This window comes from Salvelinus sp. IW2-2015, linkage group LG5 (genome assembly GCF_002910315.2).
Source record: "Salvelinus sp. IW2-2015 linkage group LG5, ASM291031v2, whole genome shotgun sequence".
Classification (NCBI taxonomy): domain Eukaryota; kingdom Metazoa; phylum Chordata; class Actinopteri; order Salmoniformes; family Salmonidae; genus Salvelinus; species Salvelinus sp. IW2-2015.
The window spans coordinates 4,156,955-4,169,943 of NC_036844.1; the positions used below are offsets into that span (position 1 = coordinate 4,156,955).

Here is a 12,989-nt window from a genome sequence, read left to right on the forward strand (position 1 = left end):
TCTAGCCCGGCAAATGCGAGGAGCTGGAATAGAGCGCACCGGGCTATGAATGCGAACTGGAGACACCGTGCGCATCACTGCTTAACACGGTGTCTGACCAGTCACAGGCTCCCCACGYTAAGKACGAGGAGTTGGCTCAGGTCTCCAACCTGACTCAGCCAATCTCCCCGTGTGCCCCCCAAACATTTTTTTTATGGGGCTGCCTCTCGTGCTCTCGTTGGTACAACTCCTCGTAATTTCGCCGTTCCGCTTTCGCTGCCTCTATCTCCTTCTTAGGAAGGCGATACTCCCCAGCCAGCGTCCAGGGTCCTGCTCCATCCAAAATCTCCTCCCAGGTCCATTCCTCCTGAACACGCTGCTTGGTCCATTTTTGGTGGGTTCTTCTGTCACGTTCGTTATAAGGATCGGACCAAGGCGCAGCGTGTTATGCGTACATTCTTATTTTTTTTTTAAATGAACACTGAACAAACAAAACGAACCGTGAAGCTATACAAACGAGTGCTCACAGGCAACTACACATAGACAAGATCCCAAAAACACCAAAGGGAAATGGCTACCTAAATATGATCCCCAATCAGAGACAACGATAAACAGCTGTCTCTGATTGGGAACCATATCAGGCCAACATAGAAATACAAAACCCCTAGACCTACAACAACACTAGACATACAAAATCCTAGACATACAAAACCCTAGACATACAACACTAGAGTACCCACCTTAGTCACACCCTGACCTAACCAAAATATATAGAAAACAGAGATATCTAAGGTCAGGGCGTGACAAACAGACCTAAGACAGGGATTTTTACTCTGATTAAATGTCAGGAATTGTGAAAAACTGAGTTTAAATGTATTTGGCTGAGGTGTATGTAAACTTCCGACTTCAACTGTAAATACAAAAGAAAATTGTCACAACTTCCGCCGAATCGGTCCCTCTCCTTGTTCGGGCGGTGTTCGGCGGTCGACGTCACCGACCTTCTAGCCATCTCTGATCCATTTTCCATTGGTTTTGTCTTGTCTTCCTTCACACCTGGTTCCAATCCCATCAATTACATGTTGTGTATTTAACCCTAAGTTTCCCCTCATGTCCTTGTCGGAGATTGTTTATTGTAAGTGTTTGTGAACGTCTGTACTGTTGTGCGTCGCGTTATGTTACCCGTTGATTTTTATTATTATGTTTTCCGGTGTTTTTTGTTGTTGTAATAAACTGCGCCGTTGGAAACACAATTATTTCTCTCCGGCGTCTGACTTCTCTGCCGCCAGTTAAACACCCCTTATAAAAACCAGGTAGTGAGTGCATAGGCTACTAGAATGAGACCATATACTGTAGGAGTTTTTGCGGCATATGGGATATGCTCTTCCTCATTATTATTTGTGATTGTTCAACATGGAATTGTAACAGATGTGATTAAATGGAGTCCACAAATATTCTTACTGCAGTGTGTTTCTTTAATTCTCAACCTTTATGTTGCTTTTGTCAGTAAGAATGTCAAGCATGTCAATTTAATCACATGAAGGACAAAACACTCACTGTACAGAAAAGGATTAGACTATATCCAGTGCATTCGGTAAGTATTCAGACCCCTTGACTTTTTCCACATTTTATTACGTTACAGCCTTATTCTAAAAGGGATTACATTTGTTTTTACCCCGCATAATGACGAAGCAAAAACAGTTTTTCAGACATTTAAAAACAGAAATACCTTATTTACAAAAATAAAACAATGGGTTTGAATACTTTCCGAAAGCACTGTATGTTACTGGGTAAACAATAAGAAAAGGATTAGACTATACATGTACATCAGTTCACATAGGTTATCGGGTAAACAATATGCCAACCAATATACCAAACAGTCAAATGCACTTGGTATTGACCCCACGACTGGTGTCTGGGGTAATTACTCAGTCAGGGGCCGGTTTCCTACACACAAATTAAGCTTCTAAAATTGCCAGTGTAGAAATCCCCTAACATAACCGATGTGTAGCCTACAATATGTCTAACACTTAATAGACAATTCACACATTGGAATTTGTTTGGTGACAACAATATTACAGACAAGACGAATTGTAGGCTATAACATGGGACACAACATCACAGTAACATCTAGATAAATATATTAGCTATATTGTAGGATATTTCATTTATGTTAGAAATTTGGATTACATGTAGGCCTGCGTAATTATATTGTAAGGATGGAAGGATGAACATGTATTTAAGCTCTAAATAGTCATCCACCCAAAACAGTAAACATACATCAATAATAACCAATCATAGGTGGCGACACCAACCATTTATGAGCATGTAGTGCCTTTTGATTCCAAAAAACAGAAGGTTGTCTCCCATATTGCTTTGGCTCCGACTTCATGTTGCAGTTGGTGAGGAACAACTGCAGAAATGTCCAGTCAAAAGTTCCTAACTTTAGATCACATGGTTGTTGTAAAGGTCATGCAGTCGACTTGTAGCCAAGATTATGTCTTTCCTTCCTAACAATGGGAATCGTTGTCCACAAAGCGGCATGGCGAGCTGTCTAGCTCCCGCCTGTCCTTTCTTTGGATTGGTGGATACATCTCATTATTGTAATACTTTTTTGAATATTCGGGTTGTTGACGTCAACTGCCTGTATTCAATGGAGAGAGATGCTATGCCACTAGCCTCATGCAATGAATATGCATAGCCATCACAGGTCCTACTTATATCAGTACACTCGTAAACACGTAAGCAGTACGAAACTTCTATTCGATCAACTAAAGCTTACGTAGCAAATAAACTCTCTCATTGAACTCCATACCAAAACTCCTTGCTTGGTGGGCGAAACGAGGATAAAAAAAACGCCACCTGCTAGAGTGAGACAGATTTTCCACCGAGGTGGGCCTCTATTCCTCTTCCTCTCTGCATGTAGTCAAGTCAGACAATGTTTATACACATGATGCAACACACTTTGAAAGGTGGTGAACAACGTTGGTTTAAGTCTTGATAAAAGTGATCCGCTTGAACCAAGAGGCCAGGGTTCCGGTGTAGAAGCACGGTTTGAACGGCTCCTATAGTTTTGCTTCGGTACTGCAGTTTAAAACTGACGCCAGGCCCAGAAAGACCATTTCCATAGATGGCCACATAGAGAAGTCAGATTTGAAAATTCCTACTGAGACACTTTAGTCATCACCTTTGTGCACAAAACGTCCATTGAGTTATTCAAATAATTATCGATGAGTCCAATTTTTTCCCCATCACTCACAGCCAATGTCTGCCATGTTTTTGGATTACCTAATCGCTGCAATTTGGATATAGTTGAACCATGAATCAGGGTGTGCAAGCCTGAGTAGATTACCTTGAAAACAAAGGTCGGKCATCTTGGATACGGTCTCCAGCTGTTATTATACCTCAGTGGCTTGGATTATCCAATGTCTTTAACCCTTAGTGTGCCCTGGGTGTTTTCAGCTGCCAGTGGTTTGTACCTATTTATTGTTTAACTTTCTTTGCAGTTTAAAAATAAATTTACAACATTATTCTCAGTCATTGTGTAAGCCTTTTGAAGTCGTATCACATGCTGACAGCCTTAAACAGGAGTCACTTATCATTGTCAACCTTCTTTGAAAGTTGATCTAACATTTTAGATGAGATAAAGTCATTGCCTAAAATTACTCAAAATACGCCAATTTATGCGCATTTTAAGGTATGCAGGCTAAATGTCACTGTTCTATCGCTCCTCCCGCCCGACACTCCCCCAATTACCTACTTCCCCTCTTCCATAGAACCTAATAAGTGATCAACTCCAGGACAGAAAATGGCGACGGAGGGGAGCCGGACCTCGTCGTCGGGAATGTATGAATCGAATAACGGCACAAACGTTGGAAGTGGTCCTCAGGGAAACTCAAACACTCCTGGTCTTCCAAGCTGTCCCGGTAAGGCGAAGAGTAGTACCGGGGAAAACTCGCAATGGAGACGTAAAGAGCTACGGAAAGTCCGAAGTGTGGATCTGGATAAGCCTGAGTCGCTGCTCCTGTCTCCCGAGACGGGGACTGCTCCGATATCAGTGCAGCTGCACTTGTCTATATCCTCGCCTGGTGCGGTCCAGGCTACTTTATTAGAGCAAACTCACTACATTCAGCAGAGCAACTCATTAACTTTTCACCCTGTCTCAGATAACGCTCAGGAATTGTTGAACACTTATTTAAAAAACAGCAGCGACCATCTCAGTCCCGATAATGGTGCTACCCGAACTTCAATAGAAGTGAGCGCTACACAAAATAGGTAAGGTTTATGAGATTGGCTCTTGTGCATGGATTTTTGATGATCATTAATACTTTGTTGGTTGCATTCTGTCAGTTACAGACATAACAGCTTGTAAAAAAAATATCCTCATCTTAACTTCGATTTATTGAATTCAAGTGCGTATTTACTGTAAAGCATGACAGTAAACGTTTTATTGGTTTATAAATTATGAATTAATAATGATTATGCTTAGGCTATTTATATATTATAATTATTCAAACGCATATCCCAATTCCAAGACCAGATAATTTAAGGTCTGAAATTCTCCATCTCTAACCCAGTAGAACTTTTTGTGTAAACTATAGAGGCAAAAGTGATACTTTTCACTGCCTATTTACAGATGTGCCATAGCAGCACTAGGTTGCACTAGCAATTGGTTGTCTGCGAGTAAGATATTTAAATGTCATAACATTACACTGAGAACGTAGGTGAAAAGCAAACAATATTTAAATAGAATTGTTTTATTTATAAACATTTTGGATTGAAATAATTTCTGTATGACAAACTCAGATTTGTAGCAGGTCACGTGTTTCAAGCCGGTATTCCAATTCTACTGTTGATCCTTTGCTATGCAATGTTCTGCCGTTCAAATAAATGTACACACACACTACATTATATAGTGTCAGTTATGGTTCCAGGTTAATTTACAGGGCATGCTTAGGCTCCCTGAAAATGTAACTTCTGTGTACCTTTACAGAAGGAAGAGCCTTGGTTAATGAGTGATATATAGTGCATAGATCATTGAACATAATCACATGAGAAAGACAAGAGTCGCCCTGGATGAATGACAGCTTTTTTAGAAAAGAAAGATTGTGAGACGACAATTTGCTGCAACATGAGACGTTGGCTTTTGGAACTGTGCGTATAATGAAAGATGAATAGGATGTTGGAAGCTAAAGAAATGGATGGAAAGAGAGCTGGATTCCGTTGTGGCGTTTCTTGTCCGGGATAATGGGCCAAGGCAGAACATCAGTATCCCCTCACCGCACAAATGTAGAATTCCAACAACCAACTGAAACCGCATTCACCGAGACCCACTATTGGACCTCAGAGGCCCAAACCTTTTTCTGACACAATCGTTTCCAGGTTGACCTTTAGTCCTCTCTCCGCTGATCCTTTAGAAACAACACAATGAAATATACAGAACATTTGGACATTTCTGTATTATTACAAGTTAACAGAACAGCATTCCTAATTGTAAGCAGCGTACAGAAATGTTGGTCATTTCACTAACCACGTTTCCATCCACAGCTTTAAGCGAGTAAAGTCATGCTGTTTAAAAAACAAAAAAACAACAGCTGTGATGGAAACAGGAAGATTCGGTACAGTTTGAATTAATGCTGACAGATCATTTGTTTGTTCGACAAGGTGGGATCTTTTTGTCTGTAAAATGATTTATGTGAGAAATGGTGGTGGAAACGCCTTTGTGTGCAAATGTTGACCTCATTTACATCATATCGAAGTACATTTGGAGTCACCCGATGATGTGGTCCTCCCACTACAACTCGGGAACCATGCAGTTTATTAGGCAACAAATGAAATAAGTTACGATGAACTTCACAGGGTGGTGAAAGTGCATTGTGATGAGCTTGATGCTCCTTTCCAATAAACATCGAGGGTCTTATTCTGGTGGCATGATGATCGATGCTTGACTGCCATTTGACAAATGCAGTGCCTCTAGAAAGTATTCACACCCCTTGACTTATTCTACATTTTGTTGTGTTACAGCCTGCATTCAAAATGGATGACATTTCTCACCCCTTGCTACACATAATAATACCCAAAAATGACGAAGTGAAAACATATTTTTTGAGATATTAGCAAATTGATTGAAAATGAAATACAGAAATGTCTCATTTACATAAGTATTCACACCCCTGAGTCAATACACGTTAGAATCATCTTTGGCAGTGATTACATCTGTGAGTCTTTCTGGCTAAGTCTCTTAAGTGCTTTGCACACCTGGATTGTAACAGCCCTAGGAGTGCCCTGCGGTTAAATGCTTCTGGTACAAAGTTATAAAATTAATTTTGAAGTGCATGAATGTAAATATTCAATGCTTTGCTTCTACTACTTTACTTAACGTTGGTGGCTCCTTGAATCTCTCAATCAATCATAGACAGTTACTGCTGGCAGGAAGCAGTGCTGCCAAGAAATATGTTGGCTCTTAGATGGCAATCACCCCACTCTCTCTGTGGATTCGCCAGTGGATACAATTACTATTATAAGTTATAACATTAGAATTATCGACAGTGAGAATTAATGGTGTTAGTCAAGGACCAATTGAGCCCAGGACAAATATATTTGACTCTGTAAAGAATAATCTCAGTTAAAGCCCAACACATACAAATAAACAATCTATACTGAACAAAAATATAATCGCAACATGTAAAGTGTTGGTCCCATGTTTCATGAGCCGAAATAAAACATACCAGAAGTGTTCCATACGTGCAAAAAGCAAATTTTGTGCACACATTTGTTTACATCCCTGTAAGTGAGAATTTCTCCTTTTGCCAAGATAATCCATCCACCTGACAGGTGTGGCATATCAAGAAGCTGATTAAACAGCATGATCYTTACACAGGTGCACCTTGTGCTGGGGACAAAAGGCCACTCTAAAATGTGCTGTTTTGTCACAATGCCGCAGATGTCTCAAGTTTTGAGGAGTGCAATTGGCATTCTCTGTTGCCAGAGAATTGAATGTTAATTTCACTACCATAAGCCGCCTCCAACGCCATTTTTTGGAGAATTTGGCAGTACATCCAACCGGCCTCACAACCGCAGACCATGTGTAACCACGCCAGCCCAGGACCTCCACATCTGGCTTCTTCACCTGCAGAATTATCTGATACCTGCCACCTGGACAGCTGATAAAACTGAAGAGTATTTCTGTCTGTAATAAAGTGCTTTTGTGGGGAAAAACTCATTCTGATTGGCTGGGCCTGGCTCCCAAGTGGGTTTGGCCTATGCCCTTCCAGGCCCACCAATGGCTGCGCCTTTGCCCAGTCATGTGACATTCATAAATTCGGGCCTAATGAATTTATTTCAATTGACTGATTTCCTTAAATGAACTGTAACTCAATAAAATGTTGAAAATGTGTACAGCATTTACACTGAGTGTACAAAATATGAAGATCACCTTCGTAATATTTAGTTGCAACCCCCCCCACCTCCCATGTTGACTCCAATACTTTACACAGTTGTGTCAAGTTGGTTGGATGTCCCTTGGGTGGTGGACGATTCTTGATTAACACGGAAAACTGTTGAGCGTGAGAAATCTAGCAGCGTTGCAGTTCTTGACATACTCAAGCCGGTGCACCTGGCACCTGCTACCATACCCCCTTCAAAGGCACTTAAATATTGTGTCTTGCCCATTCACCCTCAGAATGGCACAGAATGGTGTGACTAGGGTGGGTGATCTAGTGTGTTGATTTCTATGTTGGCCTGGTATGGTTCCCAATCAGAGGCAGCTGTTTATCGTTGTCGCTGATTGGGGATCATATTTAGGCAGCCATTTCACCACTGTGTTTTGTGGGATCTTGTTTTCGTGTTGATGCCTGTGAGCTCTACAGAACGTCACGTTTCGTTGCTCTTTATTGTTTTTGTTAGTTTCAATTAATAAACATGTGGAACTCTACGTACGCTGCGCCTTGGTCCGAGTATGATTACCACGACGATRGTGACAGAGAGACACCAAAAAACGACTTAAGTAGTACTTTAAAGTATTTTTACTTAAGTACTTTATAACACTGATGTCATGGAAAGAGCAGGTGTTCTTAATGTGTTGTACACTCAGTGTATATACTGTATATACTTCAGAAAGTATTCATATCCCTTGACCTATTCCACATTTGGTTGTGTTACAGCCTGAATTCCAAATGGATTCAATATTATTTTGGTCTCACCCATCTATACACAATAGCTCATAATGACAAAGTGCAATTTTTTTTAAATTTTTTTTTGTTGCAAATGTATTGAATGAAATAAATAAATATCTTATTTACATAGGTATTCACCCCCCTGAATCAATACGTTGTAAAGGCATTTTTGGCAGGGATCACAGCTGTGAGTCTTTCTGGTTAAATCTAAGAGCTTTCCACACCTTGATTGTGCAACATTAGCACATTATTATTTTCAAATAGCTCTGTCAAATTGGTTGTTGGTCATTGCTAGACAACCATTTTCAGGTCTTGCCATAGATTTTCAAGTAGATTGAAGTCATAACTGTAACTCGGCCACTCAGGAACAGACTGAACCAGGTTTATCTGTAGGATTTTGCCTGTGCTTAGCTTAGCTAGCTTAGCTTAGCTCCATTCCATTCCCCAGTCCTTAACAACTACAGTCATGGCCAAAGGTTTTGAGAATGACACAAATATTAATTTTCACCAAGTCTGCTGCCTCAGTTTGTATGATGGCAATTTGCATATACTCCAGAAGGTTATGAAGAGTGATCAAATGAATTGCAATTAATTGCAAAGTCCCTCTTTGCCATGCAAATGAACTGAATCCCCCAAAAAACATTTCCACTGCATTTCAGCCCTGCCAAAAAAGGACCAGCTGACATCATGTCAGTGATTCTCTCGTTAACACAGGTGTGAGTGTTGACGAGGACAAGGCTGGAGATCACTCTGTCATACTGATTGAGTTCGAATAACAGACTGGAAGCTTCAAAAGGAGGGTGGTGCTTGGAATCCTTGTTCTTCCTCTGTCATACATGGTTACCTGCAAGGAAAAACATGCCGTCATCATTGCTTTGCACAAAAATGGCTTCACAGGCAAGGATATTGCTGCCAGTAAGATTGCACCTAAATCAACCATTTATCGGATCATAAAGAACTTCAAGGAGAGCAGTTCAATTGTTGTGAAGAAGGCTTCAGGGCGCCCAAGAAAGTCCAGCAAGTGCCAGGACCGTCTTCTAAAGTTGATTCAGCTGCGGGATCGGGGCACCATCAGTACAGAGCTTGCTCAGGAATGGCAGCAGGCAGGTGTGAGTGCATCTGCATGCACAGTGAGGCAAAGACTTTTGGAGGATGGCCTGGTGTCAGAAGGGCAGAAAAGAAGCCACTTCTCTCCAGGAAAAACATCAGGGACAGACTGATATTCTGCAAAAGGTACAGGGATTGGACTGCTGAGGACTGGGGTAAAGTCATTTTCTCTGATGAATCCCCTTTCCGATTGTTTGGGGCATCCGGAAAAAAGCTTGTCCTCAGAAGACAAGGTGAGCGCTACCATCAGTCCTGTGCCATGCCAACAGTAAAGCATCCTGAGACCATTCATGTGTGGGGTTGCTTCTCAGCCAAAGGAGTGGGCTCACTCACAATTTTGCCTAAGAACACAGCCATGAATAAAGAATGGTACCAACACATCCTCTGAGAGCAACTTCTCCCAACCATCCAGGAACAGTTTGGTGACGAACAATGCCTTTTCCAGCATGATGGAGCACCTTGCCATAATGCAAAAGCGATAACTAAGTGGCTCGGGGAACAAAACATCTATTTTGGGTCCATGGCCAGGAAACTCCCCAGACCTCAATCCCATTGAGAACTTGTGGTCAATCCTCAAGAGGCGGGTGGACAAACAAAAACCCACAAATTCTGACAAACTCCAAACATTGATTATGCAAGAATGGMCTGCCATCAGTCAGGATGTGGCCCAGAAGTTAATTGACAGCATGCCAGGGCGGATTGCAGAGATCTTGAAAAAGAAGGATCAACACTGCAAATATTGACTCTTTGCATCTACTTCATGTAATTGTCAATAAAAGCCTTTGACACTTATGAAATGCTTGTAATTATACTTCAGTATTCCATAGTAACATCTGACAAAAATATCTAAAGACACTGAAGAAGCAAACTTTGTGGAAATTAATATTTGTGTCATTCTCAAAACTTTTGGCCACGACTGTACAATCATACCCATGACATGATGCAGTCACCATTATGCTTGGAAATATAGAGAGTGGTACTCAGTAATGTGTTGTACACAAACATAACACTTTATATTCGGGACAAAAAGTTAATTGTTTTGCCAAATGTTTTGRAGTATTGCTTTAGATTGCATGTTTTGGATTCTAAAAAGAGGTTCCCTTCTTTTCACTCTGTCAATTAGSTTAGTATTGTGGAGTAACTACAATGTTGATCCATCCTCAGTTTTCTCCTATCACAACTATTCAACTCTGTAACTGATTTAAAGTCACCATTGGCCTCATGGTGAAATCCCTGAGTGGTTTCCTTCCTCTCTGCYAACTGAGTTAGGAAGGACGCATGTATATTTGTAGTGACTGGGTGTATTGATACACCATCAAAAGTGTAATTAATAACTTCACCATGCTCAAATGGATATTCATTGTCTTTTTTCTTATTTTTACCATTTATGAATAGGTTCCCTTCTTTCATTAACCTCTGCTGTAAGTCAAGGACCATGGACAAGGTCAATGATTAATCAAAGTTCTAGATGTTCCAAAGTCATGAAATGTATGTATGTATTTGATGATTTGTTTAACACTTTTTTGGTTAGTACATGATTCCATATGTGTAATTTCATAGTRTTGATGTCTTCACTATTATTCTACAATGTAGAAAATAGTAAAAATAAYMAAAAACCCTTGAATGAGTAGGTGTGTCCAAACCTTTGACTGGTACTGTAAATCTTTTCAGTCTCATGAGGGGGAATAGGAGTTATATTGGCCTCTTCACTACTGTCTTGGTGTGTTTGGACCAAGCTAGTTTGTTGGTGAGGTGGACAACAAGGAATTTGAAGCTCTCAACCTGCTCAACTACTGCACCGTCATTGTGAATGGGTGCGTGCTCAGCTCTCCTTTTCCTGTAGTCCACGATCATCTCCTTTGTCTTGATCACGTTGAGGGAGAGGTCAATGACCTCCTCCCTATAGGCTGTCTCATCGTTGTCGGTGATCAGTACCACCGTTGTGTCGTCAGCAAACTTTATGATGGTGTTGGAGTCGTGGGTGAACAGGGAGTGCAGGATGGGACTTGAGGGGCCCCTGTGTTGAGGATCAGTGTTGCAGATGTGTTGTTACCTAACTCTTACCACCTGGAGGCGGCCCGTCAGGAAGTCAAGGATCTAGTTGCAGAGGGAGGTGTTTAGTCCCAGGCTCCTTAGCTTAGTGATGAGCTTTGAGGTCACTATGAACCCTGAGCTGTCGTCAATGAACAACATTCTCACGGAAAGTGTTCATTTTGTCCAGGTGGGAAAGACCAGTGTGGAGTGCAATACAGATTGCTTCATCTGTGAATCTGTTGGGGCGGTATGCGAATTGGAGTGGGTTTCTGGGATGATGTTGTTGATGTGAGCCATGACCTGCCTTTCAAAGCACTTCATGGCTACTGATGTGAGTGCTTTTTCCCCAATTTTTGCCTAAAATAACATACCCAAATCCAACTGCCTGTAGCTCAGCATTGAAGATTGTGGAAATGTAAAATGAATGTAAGAGAATATAACACATTAGATCTGGTAAAAGAAAATACAAAGACAAAACCATGCATTATTTTTGTATTCTTTTGTACAATCTTTGAAATGCAAGAGAATGGCCTTAATGTATTATTCCAGCCCAAATCCAACTGCYCAATTTAGATTTTGTCCACTAGATGACAGCAGTATATGCAATGTTTTAGACTGATCCAATGAACCATTGCATTTCTGTTCAAAATGTTGTATCATGACTGCCCAAATGTGCCTAATTTGTTTATTAATAACTTTTCAAGTTCATAACTGTGCACCCTCCTCAAACAATAGCATGGTATTTACTGTAATAGCTACTGTAAATTGGACAGTGCAATTAGATTAACGAGAATTTAAGCTTTCTGCCGATATCAGATATGTCTATGTCCTGGGAAATATTCTTACAACCTCATGCTAATCGCATTAGCCTACGTTAGCTCAACCGTCCCCAAGGGGGACCAACCAATCCTGTGGAGGTTAAAGGTCACATCAGCTATGGAGAGTGTGATCAGACAATCAACCGTTTGAGGCGTGCATAGAATGTATTTAGCCTGTCTGGTAGGCTTTTGTCACTGGGCAGGTCGCGGCTGGGCTTCCCTTTTTAGTCCGTAATAGTCTGCAAACCCTGCCACATACGACGAGCATCAGAGCCGGTGTTGTAGGATTTAATCTTAGTCCTGTATAGACGCTTTGCCTGTTTGATGGTTTGTTGGAGGGTATATCGGGATTTCTTATAAGTGTCCGGGTTAAAGTCCCGCTCCTTGAAAGCGGCAGCTCTACCCTTTAGCTCAGTGTGGATGTTGCATGTAATCTATGGCTTCTGGTTGAGGTATGTCACTGTGGGGATGACATCATCGACGCTCTTATTGATTTAACTGGTACTTCCTGCTGGTCCTGGTACTTCCTACTTTTTTACCATATGGAGGGCGAGGGAGAGCTTTGTACGTGTCTCTGTGTGTGGAGTAAAGGTGGTCTAGAGTTTTTTTTCTTCTGGTTGCACATGTTACATGCTGGTAAAAATGAGGTAAAATGGATTTAAGTTTTCCTGCATTAAAGTCCCCGGCCACTAGGAGCGCCACCTGGATAAGCATTTTTTTGTTTGCATATGGCTTCATACAGCTTGTTGAGTGCGGTCTTAGTGCCAGTATCGGTTTGTGGTGGTAAATAGACAGCTACGAAAAATATAGAATGTGTGCTCTACAGCTTATCATGAGGTACTCTACCTCAGGTGAAGAAAACCTAGAGACTTTTCAATAT

General features: G+C 41.2%; 1 protein-coding gene across 2 annotated transcripts in view; it reads left to right on the top strand.

Annotated features, from left to right (window-relative positions):
- The first annotated feature begins 3,776 nt into the window (after positions 1-3,776).
- LOC111963818 (mitogen-activated protein kinase kinase kinase 1) overlaps positions 3,777-12,989 on the top strand; it is a 118,750-nt gene continuing 109,537 nt past the window's right edge. For both annotated transcript variants that reach the window (XM_023987359.2, XM_023987360.2), the window contains exon 1: positions 3,777-4,251. In XM_023987359.2, coding sequence (XP_023843127.1) covers positions 3,785-4,251 — 467 coding nt within the window. In that variant the 5' untranslated portion in view covers positions 3,777-3,784. The remainder of the gene's footprint in view (positions 4,252-12,989) is intronic.